A 23,552-nucleotide genomic window follows, 5' to 3' on the forward strand; every position below is an offset into this window, starting at 1 on the left:
CAGTGCTGAGCCATTCAAAATACGTAGTAATTTGCACAATTGTTTTAACAAACAATCATCTTCACGACGCTATTTAACAAAACAACTAATGGCCGTAAACTTCCAAAGCAGTTTTTATGTCGCTGCCTAGCAACATAACAAGATTAAATCGTAAGATTAATCTTTAAATCATAATGTTCAATAACCATAAGCCACCTTTATCAAAGTCAATTTGACTTTGAAGTTATCCAGCGACATTCTGTTTGTTTAGTAAATGCGATAGACCTAAGCCTAAAGGCTTTAAGTTTGCGATATAAATCCGTTGCTCTATTTATGTGGATGTGTAATAGTTTTTGCGCAACAGAAATAAAGACTAGTAATTGCATTGTGTTCGAAACAACATTGAGGTAATTTTGTGCGTCTTGTGTGCAATAAATAGCTATTAACATGACAAGGTAAATCTTATTTTTTTAGGTGGCATTGTGTTGTCAAAACAAACCTATGAGATAACAATCTGCGATCCACTTTCTACCAAGTTCGTAGACGAGTCGAAGATATACGATTAGAGACTGATCAATAGTGAGCTAATACAACCCCCTGCCTGACGATAAGATTATAGTTATCCTGAGCCTTCCCTCTCTCTTCATCACTTAGCAACCGGCCGCTTCGTGTACCTGCCGACGCGCCACAGACCGCCACTCAACCGTGACGCAACATGAGACGAGCATTGCGCTTTTGTGAAGCGACAGCCTTTTGTCACAACTATTTAGGAATCGAGCCAGTATCGTTTAGGCTTTTTCACAGCGGCCGTCATTTGACCTGCTATGGTAGATTAGCATCAATGGAGTATTATTTAGGCAATATTGAGACATCGATATTGTTGTGAAACGTGTCGCGAGCAAAGAGACAAAGATTAACATTTTTAGGCTGTTTGATCTGAACCTGCTGTTATGTCGGGCCTGAAAAACAGTAGGTCGTGTGTTGTAAATAGTTTCACAGAGCTCAGTGTATGCCTGACTGTAATCTACTGCGCTCGGTTACTCGAAGACCACAGTTTGAATTCAAGTGCACTTGTACAGCCGAAAGTGGTCTGTATTGTGGACCAGAGGCTTAAAGCTGTGTAACTAGATTTGCGAGCATTAAAATTGCAGAAAGCTCGATAGAACCACATGTTCCAACAAGCTCAATTGTTTTTCAGCTTAAAAGAGAGTCTAAACACATAATAATCATGCAGTTAGAGTAAATTAACTTGATACAATGTAAATGACCAGTTAGGCACGTGTTGTAAGCAAAGATTGATCACTATGGAAACACCGTCCTCGGACAGTCAGGATTCCTTGTTTTTTCATTTGCAACGCAACCCTGTACGTCAGTACAGGCGCGTGCGAAAGGAACCCGAAGAGCTACCACAAGCCTTACGGTAAGTGCTATGAACAAAAAACGTTTTGTTGCGCTATGTAAACATATCGAGCGTTGTGTCAATACCGAACCATTTTAATCAGATACTTCAAGTATGCCAACTTAAATCCGCGCATCGCTGCTTTTCTGGGAAAGCAGGACCCTAAAAGTATGCTCAAACGCTCCAAAACACAAGGCGGCAAAGATGGAAAGGAGGGCTCCGGTGCGGCACCTAACGGTGGACTGATGGGAGGCGAATTCGGTAACGACCTTAGTCAAGAAGCAAGGCGCCTGTTACCTGAAATTGGACATGGCATGCGACTTGGTGGCCTGGGTGGTTTTGACGAGGAAGGTTTTGGGCAATCACGACTTTCTTTTAACAACGAAATTGACGACCCTCAGCGTTATCAGTTCGAGGAAACTACGTTTGCAGCACCCAACATTCTACGGGAGCTAGCGGACATTTTAAGTAGGTTTGAATCGTCATTTAAGGAATACGTTCATCGTACAACCTTATACGACCCCGACACAGGAGATCCGCTGCCTCCTGAAAATACAAATCCATCTGTCCTGCTACCACCCGGTGTTACAAATTTGCTAACCCAAACTTGGGACGAGGTCGTTTCAGAAACAATTTATACCCACCGGGTGTGGCAAACCACGGCCTATAAAGCAGCTTATAACTTCGGCACGGGTGCAACAAGCGGAAAGCAAGAGCCGTCCCAGCATCATACAGACAATTTGACTGTCTCCGCACCTGCTCTAAACAGTGAAAAACAAGCTGCTCCCACCGTAAGCATAATGAAACCCGAGCTCAAAAGTATCGTAGATCTATTGGACGAAACGAGAGCTAAGGCTCATAGCAAGCGTGATGGCGACCGTACTGATTCACGAGGAAGTGCTGAAAAGAAAAAGTCAAAAGGAATTGCAAAGGACGCCATTTTGCAAAACCTAACAGTGCCGGGTGAGTTTTTTGTTTTAAAAAGGAAAATTTAATACCACAGACCCACGGCACTTTGTTTAAACCAGGCTAAATTACTGCCTTTATGTCGACATAAAATGCAACAGTTGCCAATTATTCTGTCACGCAACTATTGTCACGTGTATTGGTGGCAACCAAAGCTTAATTGTTAGTTTGTGAAAATACCTGTCGAAATGACCGACGACGACAATAATGAGGGCGAGGACAGAGATGAGGGAAGGAGGCGAAATGAAGTTGTAATCGTAGAATTGTGTAATTTTACGTTGTCGGAACTGGACATTTCAAAAAGAAGGGGCAGGACTAGGAGATATAGCAATGAATTCAGAGGTAAACCTTGTATTTGTACAGTAACCAGTCAAGTAACAGATGAACATGTAGATTATTTTGTCAGTTATTGTGAAGCCATATGTATGCATGTTTGATGTAAAAACTGTGTTGCGAACTTTAGACACACCTAGCAAGTTTCAGTGATTCATTTCGAAGCAAAAGAGCCAGGAGAAAGTCAGTTGGGTTTGATTACCGCAGTTTTAGACAAGGCAAGTCAGACAGTCACAGTTTTATCTCTAAAAAAGAGACAGTGAACGACACAGATATTCAATCTCAGAATGCAGGTAGGCACCCAGACAGGAAAAATATGCAAAGGAAAATGTCTTGGAGTCTTTTGGTTTGTGTTTACATTCACGTTTATGTACGTCAAGTTACATATTTTCCAATGTTCAGAATCAAGTAAATCTATCCCCGACGATGAAAAAGCTAAAGGCTCGCGTGCACAGGACAGTTCGAAAAATGAGGACACTAACAGCACCGGCAGCAAAACACAGAGCTCGCACGCTAATTTAAAACCTAACGCCGCCAAATTAGCAAGAACAGCTTCAAAGTTAGGCCAAGTCAACAATTTGCGCAAGTCTAGAGGGACAATGGGAACTTTACTGTCCATACCAGAAGACAGCAGGCGAGGACGAAAGTCAGGTAAACTGTAATCAAATCCTTCTGTTTTTACTTGGGTAATAGGTTCAGAAAGTAATTTTGTCAGTTTGACAATTATTAACTTTCACAGCTTAGACACGTTTTTTGATATATTTATTTTATTTTTTTAGTTAATAACTTTGGAAAAGGAAAAGATTGGTCATTACGTTCAAATCTCAGTATTGCCGGATTTGATGGTATGTACAACCGTTTACAACCGTATATATCCAATACAATAACCTGCTATTTTTGTAAACAACCCTGAAAGAAGATGTAGTTGTTGTGTAGTACCAGCTTAAGGGGGGACAAAATGACATGGTTATGAAATAGTTTAATCCTTTTTGACCTTTATAGGCATGATTTAGCAGGGGGAAAATGCAAACAATAAATCAAAAGTATGAGTTACAAACCAAAAAAACGTTACACTTTAGTATTCTTTGCATTTATAACTTTATAATTGACCTTGGACTGAACGTAACGGTAAACCTAAATCTCTTATAGCCGACAGGCCGCAGCGCCATGGTCATCAGACTGTTAGCTTTAATTTGACATCCAAAAAGGCTATGGACGAGGGTTGGATAGTTAAACAACAGACCGATCCAGATGTGGAACAAGACAACTTACTTGAGTGGGCCACTAACCGACTGCAGACTGCAATTAAACAAAGGTATTAGTGTTGAAAGATAAACAAAGGTATTAGAAACCAGACTACAAAAGTAAATCCTATCTGCGTAAATAACTTTAAAATCGTCATTTTTAATTTTATGTTGTAGAGAAGACGAGGATGACCGTGCCAAAAAGTCTGGCAGCACCAAACCTCTCATGATTCGTTACTATGGAGACAGTCGAAGGGACACGTTGCTGAAACTTTACCGGTAGACCAGTTTGTTTCGTTTATTTCGTGGCTAAAAAGATAGAATAACCACATAATGGGCCACTACTCCTGTGCAGGCTACTTACTCAATCTTCTATCCGTGGCAGTAATGATACGATCTTTTGTCAAGCACTAACATGTTGTGTTATTATGACAGAAAAGGCAACGAAAGCGATGGAAAAGCGGCAGCAATGGCGGCAGGGTTGTTACCTGGAAGAAAAACTGGTGTTGGAGCTATTAAAATTCCGTTACTGAATAAGATGGAAAACAGTGAAAAGGAAAAGTTCATGGTGCAGCTTCCAGATGGATCAGTATCAGTATAGTAAGTGCCTTATTTTAGGTAGGTTAATTTAGGTAAACTTATCCTTATTTTAATGTACATGCAGTTTCTTTAATCTGTTGTTGTATTTGGATGGGTGACCGCCTGGGAATACCGGGTGTCGTAGGCTTTTGCACATTTTAATTCTGTAAACATTTTGTGATTGCTAACAATCCACATGCACAGACGCATCGTATCACATGGCTCTTTGGACAGTATAGCATAAAACAACTTAGTCCATGTCCTTTTACCTTTAAAAAAAACTGCGAGTCGAATTGCAGGATGTAACTTTTTGCAGTTTTATTGACACTCAAAAAATCAAAAAATAACCCCACATTTGAAATGTGCATGGAAAATTAGTTAATTCTGCGAGATCATTGTTACGTCACAATAACAACCGTAATTACCCGCGAGCAATCGTCTACGACCATACCACGTTGAGAACACCCCATCTCGTCCGATCTGGGAAGTTAAGCAACGTCGGGCCCGGTCAGTACTTGGATGGGTGACCGCCTGGGAATACCGGGTGTCGTAGGCTTTTGATTTTTTCTTAGAACAAGTGGTTAGACACCAAATTTTCTACTTCAGTCATGTCAACGCAATAATTTTTTGTTGTCCACAAGTAAAACCGATATTTTTGCAGCTACCCGAAGAATGGGAACATAGCAGTAATGGCCAGTGCTGTGCCAAACTACCCAGGGCAGTTGTATGTCAACTGTTATGCAAACGACGATAAGCGGACCTGCTTAGCAGCATTTACACCATACGGAAAGGCAAGTAACACACATACATCACTGCTTCAGTCATGTCTCATTACGTTCTTATGTTGTGGCAAAGGAAAGCGTGTGTTCAACTGAGATGTTTTAAACAGTTTTTTCGCCCCTGCTTCCGCCGGTATCATTTTGCCAGACGGCCCCAAAATGAATGAAAATAATAATAACTAATGTTGCTGCATTCAAAATTGCCGTTCATCGCGGCGATAATTTACAACCGTAGTTTTTTTTGTTCTGTATAATTAAGGGCATAGGTACACCTTTTTTCTAAATCCTTCACCAATGGATAAAAATTTCGAAACCAATTTGATAAAAGTTACAGTAGGTCCATAGTTGATTTGGTTGTTGCTGTAACCCAACATAGCACTAACCCTTAGTCGATTTGCAGTCATGCTGTTACCACAAAGACGGCAGTCCTGGTCTAGTTCTCACCGATGAAGGAGGCTACTTGAAGTCAGAAGACGGGTCTGTGCTGAGAAAGTGGAATTGGCCAATGGCTGGGCTTAAACTTAAGGAAAACGTGGTTTTCCATCTGAACAAGGAAATGTATATCCGAGTGATGAACAAGAACAACGTTACACTTAACTTTACTGCTAGCCGCGAGTCTGTGAAGATACCAGTGGGCGCTTTGCCCGGTCTGACCGCACCATCCCCAGCGACAGAGCAACAGGTATGCCTGGTCGAAATTTGTCACACGACATAAATATGTTTTCACTGTGATGAACCTATGCATTCGGACTTTGTTTTCCATTATTACGTTAAAAATTCTTTGCCAGTGCAAATTCGAGCACTAACCTGCCATCAGACAGTATCTAGGCCACAAAACGACATTTTCCAGTTTTGACTTGTGATATTTGATCGGCGTTACTCTGTCAAATCAGTCATTACGCATTTTGACGGACAAAATGATTTGGCTCAACGCAATTTTATATATTGTGTTCAATGCATGTGCAGCTACATTGCACTTTACCTCTGCCAATTCGCGTCACATTGGAAAAAACGCGATGCAAAATTTATAGATCTATGTCAGGGCTCTTCAACCGGGGTTCCGCGGAACCCTAGGGTTCCGTACTAACCTTACAGGGGTTCCGTGGTCTTTAAGGGTTGCTCAGGGGTTCGCAACGGTTTGTTGTACGAAAATGAATCATAACAATATCATTGTTGCGAAGAGCAATGCTCGCCTGTACAATCTAGTAGTTGGTTGCACCATTGATAAATTGTGACGTAATAAACATAGCCTTAATACACTCTGAAAAAATTGCGAGATAAATGTAGAAACGACGGTTACAAGCAGTGTTTTTTTAAGGTGTTTTGGGGTGTTCAAATTTGTACAGGCGAGCTTTTAAGGTGTTCAAATTTCTCCAGCGGTTTCCCAAAATTTAGACGTGCAACTACAGTACTATTTTTTGGTATTTAATTGAAACACTTGCGGTCTCTTAAAACTACTTAGCGGTCACCCAAACCAAACCTTAAAAAAAACCTGGTTACAAGTAACACGGCAATGCGTTTCAGCGAATCGTTTAATTTAATTGAAGTAAACTTATATTTGAAGTTATAATTTAAATAAACTTAACTTATATATATTTTAATTGAAGTAAACTTATATTTTGTGCTTGGGGTGTGTTATGTAAAAATGCATGTTTTTCTTTGGTGTAGCCTATTACATTGGTTGAAACTATTTTATGGGGTTTCGCAAAGTTTGACAAGACAACTTGAGGGTTCCATGCCACTAAAAAGGTTAAAGAGATCTGATCTATGTATTTTTGTTGACTTATATATTATACATTTATTAAGCCACGTTAGCAATGTTCGTTGCATGCAGACCGGGCTGCGTTCCGGCCTTCGTTTTTCGTCCAAGATCGCCAGCGAGTACCATGGTCTCCGTTCTGCTAAAGAAGATAAAAGCAGAGCAAGCAAACTCCGAAAATACGGACTTCGAAGATCGGTGAATACCCATTCCGTTCCATGTACTTTATCCTATACAACAAAACACAACTGCATTCCATTTTTTAGATGCCATCACGGAAGACAGCTGAAGTGGAAGAATTGAAGCGTTCTTTGGAACCAGCCAACCGTTTTGAGTTCGAATCCCAGGCCGACCGGGATTTGCATCGACTTCAGGACAAGACCAAACATCTGGTTGATGAATGGATGGAACATTACAGGATAGCTGTTGGAATAAGCTCTCCCGCTCTGAAAAAGATGTTTGAAAAACCAGTGGTAATTTTATATTTTGTCAATAAATGTTTTTTTGTGTGTGTGCCCCGCTGGACTGCATAGACCAGGGGCGTGCAACTGTTTATCGCAGTGGGCCACAACTTACAGTTAAAATATTGCTGAGTGCCAGACAATAAAGCAACACATACATTTTTTAAACAATTTATTTAATAGCCCTTAGAGTACTTTTGATCAATGGGATATCTGCTAACCTTATCGTAGAATAAATCTCAATATATTTACTGCACCTATAAATCACGTACTGAATCAATTGCTAGAAAGGCAGTTCTTTCATAATGCACACTATGATGCAACAAAGGGAATATTTCGTCACAGTGGATAAAACTTTATCACTATGTGAGGTTGTACAAAGTCAAAAATACCAGTGATGGTGTACAAATAGCAACATTCCATGCTCTATCAGTAAAAAGTATTGATAAGAAATAGAGTACTTTGAAGTCTGTGCGGGCCACAAAAATAGATGCCGCGGGCCGGACACTGGCCCGCGGGCCGTATGTTGCACGCCCCTGGCATAGACGCTTCAGGGATGATCCCAGTTATGACTTTATGTTCATCTTCTCTGACTACTGGTCAATCTGACGATCCTCCACTGCAAAGCTGAAATGTGTAACATACGAGGCTGGTAACCGCCCTCATTAGCTAACTTTTGACGTGTTCGCAGATGTGCCTGGGTAGCTCATTTGGTAGAGGACGAGTGTCAGACAGCCTCGTGTTGTGGGTTCGAATCCCACCGCATGCTATAGATTTTTCTATCTGTGCCTTGCCACATGGAAATGTTTGGTGGCCGGCCGATTCGATATTATGCCTTCAATGGACTTAGCGTACCATGATTTAAATGTTTTGTAGATATTCTGAATTTCTGTGTTGTTTGCAGCATAAGACGACACAACGTAAGATTCAAAGTGCGAGGACACGAAAACCTGCGGACGATGACGATGAGTTAGTGGGCCAAGAAACAAAGTTTCAATCGTTCAGGTCGCCATCAGCCCCGCCGAAACACATGATGCCTGGTCCACATGTAAGTACACTTTTACGATCATCAACCTCTGACTGAAAAATGTGCTGTTTTGAGATTAGAAATCGTGGCTCTCAGTAATACACTGGATAATAAAACAGACATTTTGTTACCCCGACATTTCGACAAAAACGATTTGGTTAATAAAATGTACAATAAAATGTTTATGTTTTCTCCTGGTTAACATAATAAAAGTAATCTTTCTTCAAAAAAACAACTTTTATAACAGACAACAAAAGTAACCATAAAATCGAAAACGTCAATTTCGACCAAGTAGATTAGTACAAATGGAACTTTACAAATATTTGTACACAAAAAGGCCTTTACGGTTCACTTGTTTTTGTAGTCGGTCATGATCAGGGATGAGCGACTTAAGAAGCATCCTTCAGCTATTGCTGGATCAACGTCCAAGAAGGGACTCGACACCCATGTACGAATCGATGAAACACCATTAGACGTCAAATCATCAGGTATTATGAAGACGAAAATAATAAACTCTATCAGTGACAATTTAATTAAAACTTTGACTTGGTGTTTTAATTTATATTGTATATCGTATTTTGAGCACAACGTTAACAAAAAATTATAAAGGGCAAAAGTAAATAAATGACTGTTGCCTTTAATGCATTACTTCTTTTAATGCAGTGGTTCCCAAACTTTTTCATTATTTTGTCAAAACGGTTACTTTGTCATTATTTCGAGGGCTCGCGGTCCTTAAGCTGGAATGTGCATTTCAGGAAAACGAAAGTTGATTGCAGGATTTTCGCTAGTTATGCAAAATTGCGCATAATAATGATCTAAACTCTATAAAAGACAGCTTGTGACATTACAGACAAGACAAAAAAGCAGTACGATTGTGCGCGAACAATTGCATTTTTGATAGTTGTCTTTCAATAAAGGCTATTGTTTAGCAATGGAGACAGTCGATTTCTCAATTCTCTTGATTTAAACTTATTCAGTAGCACAAACTGACGCTAAATAAGATTATAGAATTACTTTACCCGCTTCGCGGTCCCCCCAAAATTGCCTCACGGACCCCTAAAGGACCGCGGACCCCAGTTTGGGAACCGCTGTTTTAATGTGATTAACGATGGCTTAAGCTGGCCAAGTATTTATGAAATAACAGTCTTTTCGCGTTTTGTTGCATTTGTGTTTAAGTAGTTTTTTTTTACTAAATCTAAACAGTTGCACATTAAATACATTTAAGCGTATTTTTATATTTTCTTATGTTTTAATAGAATGTTAAAGTGAAACTCTTTGTTTAGTCTTGTCTACAATGCTTTACGCTTTTAACTGAGTCAAAACGTTTCTTGTAGCAAAGGAACCGATTTCGCATCGGACGCCTTCTACACCTGGATCCCGGCAACGACCTCATACTCTTGGTTCTCGTTCGTTCCAGCGCCCCCAGCGGTCGTCGTTGCGCACTAGTTCGAGCGCAGGAAGCAGTCCAACAAAATCGCCTGAAAAATCGTGGACGCCTGCGCCCGAATGCTGTCCTGTGGTGACTAGAAACAAATTGCTCCACGATGGTATGTGCCGAAAATGTTTGTTGAATGTAGATCTAGATCTAGAGCCTTTGTAATGTAGTCCGTGATTTCCGCCATGAAAAGCTTACGTCTTTTGACATTATATATAGCATTGCAGGTGTTTCGCCTTATTACTATGTTGCCTTCAATGGCCTAAGCTTCAACAATGCCAAACCTCCGAAATAGATCATCAAATGCACGAATTCAGTCCATGTACGCTGGCTGAAAACAATCATTGTAGTATATGTGTGTTAAATTTCCACATATTTCCACTTCAAGTTAAGCCTTATTTATGTGAACTTAATTTAATTACGTGACACTTTTCATACTGTGCCATTTGGAATGCCCTAGCCGCTAGGGCCTAGCGGACTGATCAAATCAGACAGCTTTTATAATTGATACGTTTGTTTGCTTGAGCTTCAAACTTTTTGCTTGTACAGCCACCAAGCACCCGGACAAAACGTTTACGTGCAAGTGTAGCAAGCATCGCATTCCGCTCATCAACGACCTCGAGCTCGACTACTTTCTCCGCATGGTGGCACCAGTGGCCCAGCTGATCGTGATCTGTGTGGTGAACAGCCTTTACCCAGAAGCCAGTCCGTACGATACCATGTTCGACAAACTTTACATCGATAGAAACAAGTTAGTGATTATTTTTTAGTGATTATTTTTTTACCCGCCTGTGGTGATTTAGGATGTATAGAAAAGTTTACAACTGCATTGAGGTATGGCGCCCACAATTAGCGCACCAAAGCAAAGTATTTTGCCAGACATTACTGTCATATTAGTTTGTTTTAAATTGCGTTTTTGATGTAAACTAAATTGTAACGAATGGATTTCAACAAAGACGAAACTACAACATCGGATTATGCAATGGGCCGATTAAATTTTTTTGTCAGTCGGTTCTATCACAAAAGTCATATTTTTCAGCCGGTTCTGTTACAAAAGTTATATTTCCATTGACAGTAACCAGTAATGCTAACCGGTTCGCTGATCTCATAAAATTTCGTGAGACGTTTCTATAGAACCGGTGCGAACCGGCTGAATCCCACCACTGGGTGTATGTACAGAACGATTTTGAACATGTTGCAAAAATATAATGGAGGACTTTCAAAAGAATGTGTGTGTGTAAAATCAACAAGAAGGGTTTTATTTATAGCGTAGCTCTTAGTAATAGTGTGATCTCTTCATTTCTTTGTTTGAAAACTGTTTGAAATTTCTGGACTTTAATTTTATCTTGTTGCACAGAAACCGATCGAACCCGTGTTCTCAATCCAGGCACGATCAATACCGCATCCTCCGCTACGATCTTTCTGTAGCGAAACTGGAATCGAAGCGTCCAACACCCCTGCTGCTAGGACGCCATAACGTCGTGCCTGGAATGACCTTGGTCAGTGACCTTTAATTTTAGGACTGATTTTATTCAATACAGGATCAAGATTTTGTTTAATATATAATCCACAACGGACACTTTTTCAGCAGTATTTATACCTACTATTAAGTCAGGGTTCTTAACCAGGGGTGCACCCCCAAGAGGTACGAGAACTGTTCGTAGGGGGTGCGGGGATGCTGAATCATTAAGGTTGGTTAGGTCTATTTATTTAAGCAATTACAGAAGAGGGCGCGAAAATTGGTTGGTGATTTGAAAGCGGTGCAGCAAGGAAAAAGGTTAAAAACCACTGTATTAAGTGGTTCTGATTTGTAAGTCATGAAAAATCTATGACAGCCCCATATTGATAACATACAAAATTTATTACTGTTTTTTTTTAGTAGGCTTAAAGTGCACTTTTTTAGGATTGATAACTAACTTACAAGCATCGAGCCAATAAATAAGAAGCTGCAGATAAACTGGAGTGCCGTTGGATCGCTACACTAGCCAATACGACCGGTCTCTCTTCACAAGCTGCACTAATGAGACCATATAGGACGAAATAGTGTGCACTGTCTGCAGATAACTAATTTGTTTTCAAACACTTTACTGTGTACGGCTTCTGCAACTGACTTAACAGTTTAAAACCTGACAGTAAAACAATCCGTGTGCTTTTTGCAGATGTATTGCGGAGGTCGACTTTTGTTCGCCGATCACATTTTCAACGGTTACGGCAACGCAAGGAACGATTTCCGCAAGCAAGTATTCAGATCCAAACAGGAGTTTATGCTCGGGCATTTTCTACCCGATGATTTCAGGTAAAATACAAAAAAGCACATAATCAAAGTCATGATGGCCCTAACACTTATGTCTATTGTATTCGACAATGGACAAACTTCGATCGACTGTTCGATGTCATATTTATCATATTTTGTTATATTTAGTCGTTTGTTACAACGGAAACTTTAAATTAGGCTCTAGAACAGTGATTCCCAACCTGGGAGGAATACCTCCCAAGGGAGACATATTAAAACTTTAGGGTGAAATTTCCTTTCTTCTGTAAATGTGGTTTGTAAATAGACACTTCAGCTCTGTAAATATAACCTGCGAAGTTGACAAACAACCCAATTTTAAATAATCTTTGTATGGTTTAGCATCCACTATGTAGACCGAAAATATATTACAACAACAAAATTGTGTTCCCAGATTTACCCCTGGAACAGGAAAACCTGGTTTCCGTGCAGCCTGGGGCGGGGAAATTGGGGGAACTGGCGTTGGAGGTAAAGGAGCCCCTGGAATGTATTTTAGCGGTTCCAAGTCCAAATCGGCCGGGTTTAACCCCCCAGCAGCGCCACCCATCGATGAGACTCGATCTGAAGGTGACGTCACTTCGGACACTACTATCGACATAAAAATGCCCTCTTCAAAGTAAGTTTGGTATTTTTGTTCTTTTTAGCTTTTGTAAAGGTCCAGTAAACTTTCAAACAGATTTTTAGAGCTTTTTAAGTCAGCTGATTTGGTTTTAAGTTGAGAAAACGTGGCCCCAAGGAATGCCCTGACTGACATAGTGCAACCCGTCTTTTACAACCATCGAAACAAACAACCTTCGTTTTTTTTTAAATCACAGTAGGCCAGGCCCATTAAAGGCGTTATACCGAATCAGCCGGTCACCAAGCATTCACTATACGACGAGGCTAGAAAATTCCGGTCCATTCGGTGTGACGCCTTTAATGGGCCCGGGGTACTGTGATTTATATATGAGTGTGTCGTGATTGCTGGTCTGACGGTCATATAAACGCTTTAGGGCTGATCACAGTTGTGAATTTGTGTTTTTTACGTTAGTTCAAATTTTCGCAACCAAATTACATATTTTTGTTAACCTTTTGTCGAATTGAGTCAATTATTCACAACCAAATATCAAACAAATCTATTTTTCAGGAGTTTTGACACGGCGCGAGAATTTGTCCAGTACACTCTATCAACGCGTATGTACGTTGTACCAGCACACCATCAACGTAGCAGGACACGATTGAACGACAGATCGCGCACTGCCGCTACCTCGCGGTATCCACAACTAAATGCAACTTACCCGCCAACCAGCGCCACTCCTCACTCTGTGGTGAACCAAGACGGCTCCTTGCGAGTCGGTCAGCTTAACAGTTTTGTAAGAATGCAGGCTGTTAAGTGAATAAATACACAATTTGTATTTGGCGTCAAGTATATGTTGCACACACATTTGCTTACAGTAACACAATCCGACAGTAGACTAATTTTACGAGTTGCGTCTAAGACGGTAGCTTTAAATTGCTTTTGCAACAAATGTGTTTGCTTTTCCGGGTATTTTTTATACTTGTTACCACTTAGCACGATCTACACACAATATAGGAGTAAACACAAACATTTTTCTCTACAGTGATTAACTTGCAATTCATAGAGTAGTCAATGTTTTATTTCTAATTCTTATAGATATCGGATACTTGTTACAGACTTGCGCCTGTAGCCACTGTTTTTGTTTTTGTTGCTTTACCGTTTCGTTAAAGATTGTTATATTTTGGTTGTAGCAAAATAATTGTGCAGTGACCTGGCTGTTGTAATGATGTGGAAATGGAGGAGTCAGCCAAGAACTTAGACTCACCAAGAGAAGGTTTGCGAATATCACATACACCCACACACATATTAAACCTTGACATCTAAACTACACTCAAAAACATCAGCCAAATTGCTTTGAAATTTTGCTTTTAATTTTGTGACTCCATTGTTGCAATGTCATGCTTAGTCAGCAAATAATACCACATCGCTACCACACATGCAGTTCATTACTAATTCAATAATATCGCCTCGCTGACATTATTCGTTCTTTGATATAATCTCGTTTAAATCTGGCCAGACGTCGTCCAGCCTTCGCACGTGATTACGCAGTCGGTCTCCATGGCAACTTGTTACCCTTTCCATTGGACCTCTGTCTCCGTAGTGACCTCCAGTACGCATTCCCGTATGTGCCAATAACAGCGCGTTGGAATATTGAACGGCATCAGAAACACTCGGTGCTTCATTCTTCGGCACAAATTTTGGAACAAACTGAGGACGAAGCACTTCGTGTTGTTCCCGGGGTATTTCCCTAACATACGTCGGGCGTATCACTTCGGCGTTAGGTGGCGGTGTGGAGCTTATCGGTTGCGTTGCTTCCTCGGTCGGTTTAGGGTCTCGTTTTCTTCGTATCTTTCTGGCCGGTTCCGTGTTTCCTATGGCCGCAGCTGCGTCAATGGCGTCAATAATGTTGAGATCATCGTCGTTACTGCACCAGAAACGGCGCCGTTCTTCCCAGCTCCGTTTTCCGTCCAAACACTCACGTAAAAATGTGATGTACCGACAAGCTAACTGAAATGAAACAAGGAGTTTTAATGTGAGATCATTGCGACATGGGGCAACAATTGCTGCATAAATACATCTATGACATGTATTCCGTATGGCAACGTACTGAAAATTATACTATCTTAAAAAATGAAATTATCAATTTTATCCTAGGCTACTCTTTATCAGGATTTTGCCCTTACAGAACTACAAAGCTTATTATTGTTCTGCATGATTTATATTAAAACCCTCAGGAATGCCGGAATTGCACTTTGGTCGTATTTTTTTAATGATGTAGCCTACTATACACCGATAGTAAAATGACTTTTTTGTTGGTATTGTGCAGAGCGCAGTTTATTGTTTTTAAGATGCTGCGAAAACGATAAAAGATTAAATTATTTACAACATCTTGCACATACCTGTAAGGTTTGCTTTTTGTGTAGTTTTCTTCCAACTGGCAATCGGATAGGTATCACTCTCTGCAAAGATTCTAAAGATTCATTGAACATTCGCAGTCTTTCTCGTTCCCTCACAGCTGCCAAAGGTTTGCGCTGGGTGACCTTACCTGCTGGTTTGGTTAATTCTACACCGTCTACCTTCCTACGTTTAGAAGCCATAAGTATAACAAAGTACTTTTCAAAGTTGTAATTAGGCTTTAGCTTGTCAAATGTGGTTAATACATTGGCCAATGACACTGCATAAGTTACAGTGTAGAGTTGGTAAAATGCAACGAAAAAGGGGTAATACGAACCTCACGAACCGCAATCGGGAAAGGCGATTTAGGCCACGCTTGTGTGGATGTTCAATTTCCGCAAAGCACGGGAACGTTTTTGGTAAAAATCCCCATAGCAGGCGACTGTGTGATTATAGCTTGGGTTCATTCACAAGTCGATGTTTTTCAAATGTCGTTAAAATGGGAAATGTGTATTGTTTCCCGTTTTTGTTAAAGTGGACCTTTTTTATCTATAGATAGGCCTATTTTGTTTTCATGGTATGTAAAGTCACATACAAACAGGTTGAGTAAATTGGCAACTGACACGACTTAGATTAGACTACGAACCTTACATGCTGAAACTGTTTTATCTAGTTTCCCAGGAAGCAGTTTATGACATCACACACAAAACTAAAAACACTAGAATTTTGCAGACAATCACATTTCATGTCGCTAAAAATATACATGTATGGCTCGGTAATAAAGACTCTTCTTTACATATACAGTATTTACACTTCTTTTTATTCCCTCTTGATTCAAATTGATTGAAGACTCACGTGTTTTGGACGTTAATGCAACTTTGGTACGAAATAATATTTGCTTCAAAAAGTGGTATTACAACAACATCAGGTGAAGCATATTAAAACTTTCTGTTTGCATCGTTTTTTTGTTACGCTATTTTATAAAAGTTCATCAAATTATCTAAATCAAAAGCCAAAGTGAATGGTGCGCAGCTGATACGCAAACAAATTGATCCTTGGCACAACATGCAGAGTTGGACGTCAAGTGACAAAAACAAATACGCGGCCCGTAGAGGTTTATTAGCGGCCTATGTGATCGGCAAAGCACCTCTTGCAGTGACCGTACATCCGAAAACAAACAGCCTTCCTATCGTGGAGGTATGCGGTTGGTCAAACATCGCATAGCGAAGCGACTTCTGCTACAGGCCCATTACTTTTCTTCAAATGTGGACTCAAATTGTGACGGGCAGCGTTTATAAAAACTTGTATTATTAGCGTGAGATTTTCCCTCATAGGGCGTTTATAGGGCATTCCCACAAACAAATCATACACTTATAACTTACGATGTTGTACATAACTTTAATCCTTTTCCGCAGGTCCCAGTGGCCCAATTGTTTTGGAACAACTTCCTATTGTGCTCCACGATAGCGATGAAACTTATGCTACATTCACTCAATTGCTTAAAGCTCAAAAAATTATTGTGTAGTGTGTACAATATTGGTCATAGGCATTATACTAATAGTTATCTATTAGTTATCTATTGTTTGTAGTTATACAAATCAAAGTACTTTAGGACCACCAACCGTATGTTCATATGCGAAGCATTCCAATTTAAATCATAACACTAATATACCGCGTTTTGGATTTAGCACCGGGGATAAACTATTTTTGCCGGAAACACTACGTTGCACAAACCGCATGGTTAGCATTTTCTTCACACATTTACCTGCGACTTGTGACGGAAAGTTCTTTGAAGTGCAACATTTTATCGTCGATCGTAGAATCCCGTCTCGCTTGGAGATCACTTCTTATCATAGCTGATGTTATAACTTCCCGCTGTGTTCACCAGCACTAACAGGATTGTCGAAAATTTTATATCGATGTTTTGGTAATAAGTTTCACTCGAGAGTCAATTTGTTTTAATACTTGCTATGAATAAACTTATTATTGCAATTTTTGAAGAACATACCTTTATCCTAACTACCCCTCAAAAACACGATAGTTAAACAATTACAGTCCGTTAAATGTTCAAAATACAAAACACTTTTACAGAAACGTTTTTATTACTCATTAAATAATATTTCGTCATTTGAAGTTTTGTCAATTGAACATCGCACAAAACAATATATTTCAATCCTGTCACATTTCCGATTTGGGCCAAAAAATATGTTTGTCAAAGCTTACTCAAACATAGATTATCCGTTGGCCGGTCTTGATGTGGCGCCTGCGGTCTTGCAAATCCATTGAACTTGAATCGACGCGACCGAATCGGAAACTGAACAGCGAGCTCTGCGCACATATCCGACTTAAAGTTCATTGTCACTCTGCCTGAGCCAGTGATCGCTGTTGGGCGCAGAGCAGGGACCGACGGTCTGGGGCTTTCGGGTGTTGACGCTGCGTATAGTCGAACCCTGGGCGGATGCCACTGACCACGAAAAAGGAGCTCACTATGATACAGACCAACGTATAAATACTGTTCCACCTAAACTCTTCTCATTACAATTTTGTCATCTATCTATTAATAGCTGTGAGTGTATTTCTGAAATCAAGCTCAAAAATGAATTGCGCATACGAACAAGGCACCATCGATCAGGTAAAAACTTATTCCAATGGATATATTATATTTACTATTTCTATAGTAAAAATAAAAAAAATAGGATTCATATCACTGTTTGTACAAAACCTTAATATTACGTTTTTGATTCAGGGTATAACCTATATGCGATCAACCGCCCAGAAGCGAAAGAGTGACGTCGATTCTACGTCAAGCATAAGCAAAAAGAGACGCCCAAACGCCGCCGGTAGAGAGCGCCAAAGGTTGCGGGTGTTCAACGAGGCTTTGGAAGATTTGCAAAGTGTAATTCCGATCAGGCTTACACAGAACAGAAAACTCCACAAAAAGCAAACCCTTCAGGTAACCTATTGAAAAAAATTATAGTCAGCTAAATGGTACTACAATAACAATTCCATAATATTGTTGCAACATATTATTGCAAAAAAAACTAATAGCAACTCTTGTTTGCAGCTGGCAATTCGCTACATCAACTTTTTGCACGGTTGCATGAATGGCGAGAGGCAGTGGGAAGAAAGAAATCGTTTCTGGTGCAAATCAGAAGACGAATTGATGATGGACGCCATTGACGCCGCTGGTGAACCCTCACCAATCGGTCACTTGCCAGTGACCACCACAAGTCATCAGCAATTGCCAATGGAGAACGGATATAATTGTCAGCCTGTTGACGACAGTTGGAACACACTTCCCACCTATAACATGTCACCGGAACCACCAATGCAATACCATGCCCAATCGATGACGCAGTACCAAGAGGGTTATCAGCAGTACACGGCACCACAATTTCCCCAGACTTTCGAAGAAGTGCAGCACCAGGACTTAATCTGCACAAAAACCGATGAATTTCCGGTTTACAACTCAGAACCGTTTTTCGCTGAACAAGGTCCCAATTACTTTGTACCTATCAACGAAAACACATGTATGCCAGATTACTCCACTGTCGCACAAGATGATGTGTTTCATTTTATTTCGTCTGCGGAAAGCGTTTTAAACCCAGACAGCCCAGAAAGTGGATTCGTTTCAACGGCATCCTACGATTTGTGATTATAAAGTCTTCACTTCATTTTGGTCTGCAAAGTGTGTGTGTATTTATGCAATAAAAGGCAAAATATCAATCAATGAACAGTATAGTATAAAAGTGACGGGCGTTTTAAATTTTGTCTCAGAACGCGAGTTTAGTAGGTAGTTTTTTTGCAGAAACTACAAGCATTGCACGGTTGGATGCATTTGTTTGAAGCAGTGTGAATAGAAAAACGTGCGAGTTGGCATTGACAAACGAAGCGACTGACGCCGTGACGCGTATGCGTGCAACACAGGCACAAACGGCGGCAACACAAACGCATTCGCAAGGTACGCAACAGAAAACATGCCGACGTTGGCAAGATTGTTTACCTTTGACAAATTTACTGTTTATGTAGACTATGTAGGGGCGGCATTGTTTTATGCAGCCTGATAATTTATAATGAGGACATTAAATTGATGGCGATGTTCCTTTGTATTGTTCCATTATGGTCGACGTGTAACGTTTTGTTTTGTTGGCTGTGGCCTTGTTACGTTGTTACACACATCTAAAGGGATTTAGATAGCCTTTTTAATTCGTGAACAATGAAAGTAGTGTACTGTACTAAAACTTTTATGCTCTTTGATGAGAAATTATAGGAAATAACAATATGTGAAAGTCCTTGTAAAAGAGAGTTATTTCGTTTTCTACGTTGCTAGAAAAAGTTGGCTGATCATCCAGATTAATCATTATTTATGGCCAAGATAACATGATTGTTACTGTTGGTGTTTTATTGTGTGTTTTCAATCTTTGGGATGATTTGTAGTGTGTTCATAATTAGAAATTAAAACTGAACGTGACAAAAATCTCTTTAAAAAGGTCTATAAATGAAATAAATATTGCTTTTTTTGCACACTTGTTAGTACAAATTGTATATATGTCAGTACATTTTGTTTACAGAGTACAAACAAAAAGAAAGCAGAGTTCGAACAATGTCAATTTAAGAAGATTTATTTGTATAAGACACATCAATTCAAGTTGGGATGGCAAACACCAACTTAAACAACCATCATAATGGTGTTATTGCTGCTGGACTTTTACTGAACTTGTGCTGCTCAATTAGTATTGTTTTTCTTAACAAATGGCTGTACTCGATAAAAAGATTTCCAAACATTACCCTGACTTGCATCCACTTTCTGGCTACCTCACTTGGAATGTTCATTTGTCAAATGTTGGGAACGTTCTCACCAAAAAAACTGCCTGTTTCACAAATCATTCCACTGTCTGTAACATTTTGTGGATTTGTTGTTTTCACGAACTTATCACTGCAAAGTAACACAGTTGGTACCTACCAGCTTGCCAAGGTGCTCACCACTCCAGTCATTATTCTCATTCAAACAAATTTTTATAGCAAGCATTTCAGCAGTGGAATAAAAGCAACATTGGTGAGTTTTGGGATAAATTTTGAAAGGTGTTGAGATAATGCTTCTGTTTTTCATGTCTAAATTTGATATTGAATAATACTTTAACATACTTCTGTTTGTTTCAGATTCCAATTTCGCTTGGTGTTTTTATCAATTCATATTATGACATTAAGTTTAATGTTCTTGGAACCATCTATGCTCTCCTGGGTGTCGCAGTTACATCATTATATCAAATTGTAAGAAACAAAGCTTTCCAAACCTTAAAAACACGTAGAAAATCAGTTGTTTTCCTTTATCATGTATTTTTGTTTTGTTTTTAGTTTGTTGGAAGCAAGCAACAAGAACTTCAAGCAAACTCTATGCAGCTTTTGTATTATCAAGCCCCAATGTCCTCAGTGTTTTTACTTTTTGTTATTCCTTTCTTTGAGCCTATAACATCTGAAGGAGGTGTCTTCAGTGGCATGTGGACCAGTGGTTTGTGAATTACGCGTTGAGTTTCACAAGATTTGTTACTTAGATGTTTTGCTTTTATTTTCTAGATGTTCTGATGCTGGTCGGCCTTACAGCCTGTGTGGCATTTCTAATTAATTTGACAATATTCTGGATCATTGGAAATACCTCGCCTGTAACATATAATATGTTCGGACATTTTAAATTTTGTATTACCTTACTTGGAGGTTATATAATTTTTAATGATCCAATCCAATTTAACCAGTTGTTAGGAATCCTCATTACTTTATTTGGTATGTAGAATAATGATCAAACACAGTTGCATTAAAGCTTTTTGATGTTTTATTAATAGGAATTTGTTTTTACAGGCATTGTTGTCTATACTCATTTAAAGCTGAATGCAAATAAGGAAACACCTAGCATTGCCTCCAAATTGACCGTGAAACCTTGAAGCAGCACATTTTTGTAAAACTGCCATGCAGCATGTGAAGTGTATTTCATAAGCATTTAATGTTATAATCATATATATTATACAGTTGAAATGCAGTAGTATGTCAAGAGTGTTTGCGATCTTGTTTTATTTAAATTACATATATATTGTCCACAAAAAAAACTTCTGGGCATCTGTTCAAAATAGTTTTACATTATTTAATACCAAACGATCTTTTTTGCCAAGTTTTTATTAAAGCACTAAATTAACAAAAACTACAGTTTTCAGAAGGTCTCTTCTGCATGTCATTTTTTCATATCTTTCTCCATCTCGCCACTCTTACATTTTGTAGGTTTCTGTATGGATAATATTTTTTTACTGGTTTTATGCACACTGTCATTATATGTAATCATAGTGGGTCCAAATCTTGAATCAAAAATGTTTGTGATTGATGATCCTGATATTGTTTAGTTGGCTTGCTTACTACACTGTATGTTTTATCCGTAGTTTTAGTATTTTAGGTAATAAACGGTTATCATGTATGACCTGAAAGCAGTTACAATTGTGTGTCTTGCATTAATACCAGATATTCATGTGAAAAATATGTATGCAGAGAGATTGCAAATAGCATCAATCAGATCTACAATACCATCAACTGCTCATATTTCGCTGGTAAAAACACCATCTGATTTATCTATTGGAAAATAGGTTACTATAGTTTGAATAAAATTGAGATTGTTTTTGCTTGCTTCTATTTAAACAGGAACAGGATTTCTGTAGTTTATTGCAGCACAACATTAATTAGAGTTTCCAAAACAGCACTGTTTATTGAAATTTATGTAGGAACAGAAGAAACAAATGTACAGCCAAACATAACAATAGTTTTTGACAATAGTTCAAAAAGATTTCAGCCTAGTCCTTTACTTCTTCCAGCAGTTGTTTTCGTAATCCCATTTAGATGCAATACCAGTAATGGGGCCACTGTGCATTCTAAGTTGTTTTTTGATGCTAGCATGGACCCATTCATCACTGTACGTTATTGGAGGAGGTGGTAAGATGAACTTCTTGCACAGTATAATAAATGCAAACCCAAGACTGCTTATTAAGAAAACAAGGCCCATAGATGACTTCCATGTGTCATTGCCACGAACCATGTCACCCATAGTCATGCTGAAATGCATGTTGTACAAGTCCATTTGCTCATCCACTGTGAGGTTGCTCCAATCGCCAAGTTCCTTTTCTTTCAGTGCCTTGAGGTCCTCTATAAAATTGGATTCAATAAATCATTAAATGTGCACATTCCAGACAAGATTGTGTGTTGTTAACTCTTTTCAGAAAACCAAACAGCATTTTTTTGTATTTGTCATTGTATGTACAAAACACACATTTGCCTTTTTTACTGAAGACTATAGCAAAGCACAAAATAAAAACTCAATTTTACACACCATGTACAAAAAACACCAAAACGTTTTATGTTTTGTGCAGAACCACTTTGTATTCTACAGAAAGCCACTGATACCCAAAAATGCACATGGTACCATAAAATAAATTAGTGTATTAAACCAACTTAACATTAATCTTGCCAAAATTTAGTTCTGCGGCTACACCATTTCCCGTACGTTTACATATAAACTGGTTTAATAAATGATCAATGAAAGTAAAATACTATTTTTATCATGGCAAACTTGCTGCCAAAAAACAGTTGCAATAGACATAGTTTATTAATAGACACTTCAAAGATTCTAACCTGCTACGGGAAGTGAACGTGGCCTATCCGGAAGTGGGGAATAAACACTTTCGTAAAAGTCTTCATTAATTTTAAGGCCATGGTCGACCACATCTGCTGTGCTGCTCATTCTAGCCACGTTTAATATACGTAGTTGCCTTCCAACCCCTTTGTTCACGATAGTTCGCAGAATATTCGACGCCATTTTGGAAGGCAAGGTGCAAACCAAATTTATTGAAATTAACTTAAAAATCCACACCAAACCTTAACGACAAGTTCGCCAGACGAATGTCAAACAAGAAATCGGCGATCTGTTTGCAGAGAATATTTGTCCTTGAATCTACAGCCAGTTTATGTCGTTGATTATTACAAGTTTGGTTTTATACTTCTCCAGAGAAACCAACTTTATAATTTATTTTTATGCAGATAATAAACAAAATGTTTTATCTTTTCATTTGTTGAAATTGAAAGCTTCATTTGTTCAACTCAACTTTTGAAACTATGACGTAATATTATGTTTCGGAATTGTCACGTATGCACTCATGGAAGGAATACCAACGTAATTAATTACTGATGTTGTGGAAATTTCACGTGAAAAAAACAAAACTACATTTGTTTTGTTTTTCGTCCTCAAATATCAAAATTGGTGTATCTTGCAGATTACTGAACATCAACAGCAGGTAAACTCCACATGATTATTTGAATTG

At 39.0% G+C, this 23,552-nt stretch overlaps 5 protein-coding genes and 1 non-coding gene across 6 annotated transcripts; 4 read left to right on the plus strand and 2 right to left on the minus strand.

Annotated features, from left to right (window-relative positions):
* Positions 1 to 1,283: 1,283 nt before the first annotated feature.
* LOC145222253 (uncharacterized) lies at positions 1,284 to 14,019 on the plus strand. The gene is made up of 18 exons (XM_080088333.1): positions 1,284 to 1,399; positions 1,482 to 2,341; positions 3,457 to 3,526; positions 3,834 to 3,992; positions 4,099 to 4,200; positions 4,357 to 4,521; positions 5,162 to 5,291; positions 5,680 to 5,961; positions 7,114 to 7,236; positions 7,305 to 7,511; positions 8,404 to 8,547; positions 8,891 to 9,014; positions 9,861 to 10,073; positions 10,511 to 10,712; positions 11,319 to 11,460; positions 12,121 to 12,257; positions 12,646 to 12,867; positions 13,378 to 14,019. Exons 1-18 carry the CDS (start codon positions 1,284 to 1,286, stop codon positions 13,625 to 13,627), a joined length of 3,648 nt encoding a protein of 1,215 aa, XP_079944459.1. The 3' UTR covers positions 13,628 to 14,019.
* LOC145225504 (5S ribosomal RNA) lies at positions 4,938 to 5,056 on the plus strand. Its single transcript, XR_013859905.1, has one exon. It is a non-coding gene; the product is annotated as a 5S ribosomal RNA (ribosomal RNA).
* On the minus strand, positions 13,625 to 15,499 carry LOC145222251 (uncharacterized). The gene is made up of 2 exons (XM_080088331.1): positions 15,210 to 15,499; positions 13,625 to 14,817 (listed from the first exon to the last, which is right to left on the minus strand). Exons 1-2 carry the CDS (start codon positions 15,405 to 15,407, stop codon positions 14,287 to 14,289), a joined length of 729 nt encoding a protein of 242 aa, XP_079944457.1. The 5' UTR covers positions 15,408 to 15,499; the 3' UTR covers positions 13,625 to 14,286.
* A 2,131-nt stretch (positions 15,500 to 17,630) lies between these two features.
* On the plus strand, positions 17,631 to 18,934 carry LOC145222250 (uncharacterized). The gene is made up of 3 exons (XM_080088329.1): positions 17,631 to 17,836; positions 17,951 to 18,157; positions 18,269 to 18,934. The coding sequence occupies exons 1-3, from the start codon at positions 17,801 to 17,803 to the stop codon at positions 18,857 to 18,859; spliced, it is 834 nt and encodes a 277-aa protein (XP_079944455.1). The 5' UTR covers positions 17,631 to 17,800; the 3' UTR covers positions 18,860 to 18,934.
* A 140-nt stretch (positions 18,935 to 19,074) lies between these two features.
* Positions 19,075 to 21,674, plus strand: LOC145222249 (solute carrier family 35 member E3-like). Its single transcript, XM_080088328.1, has 6 exons — positions 19,075 to 19,165; positions 19,776 to 20,260; positions 20,365 to 20,475; positions 20,560 to 20,713; positions 20,779 to 20,982; positions 21,058 to 21,674. The coding sequence occupies exons 2-6, from the start codon at positions 19,859 to 19,861 to the stop codon at positions 21,138 to 21,140; spliced, it is 954 nt and encodes a 317-aa protein (XP_079944454.1). The 5' UTR covers positions 19,075 to 19,165; positions 19,776 to 19,858; the 3' UTR covers positions 21,141 to 21,674.
* Positions 21,675 to 21,885: 211 nt separating this feature from the next.
* On the minus strand, positions 21,886 to 23,185 carry LOC145222252 (cytochrome c oxidase subunit 4 isoform 1, mitochondrial-like). The gene is made up of 2 exons (XM_080088332.1): positions 22,867 to 23,185; positions 21,886 to 22,380 (listed from the first exon to the last, which is right to left on the minus strand). The coding sequence occupies exons 1-2, from the start codon at positions 23,048 to 23,050 to the stop codon at positions 22,040 to 22,042; spliced, it is 525 nt and encodes a 174-aa protein (XP_079944458.1). The 5' UTR covers positions 23,051 to 23,185; the 3' UTR covers positions 21,886 to 22,039.
* Between the last annotated feature and the right edge of the window lie 367 nt (positions 23,186 to 23,552).

Source organism: Phallusia mammillata, chromosome 4, assembly GCF_965637545.1.
Source record: "Phallusia mammillata chromosome 4, kaPhaMamm4.hap1.1, whole genome shotgun sequence".
In the NCBI taxonomy this organism is placed as follows: Eukaryota; Metazoa; Chordata; class Ascidiacea; order Phlebobranchia; family Ascidiidae; genus Phallusia; species Phallusia mammillata.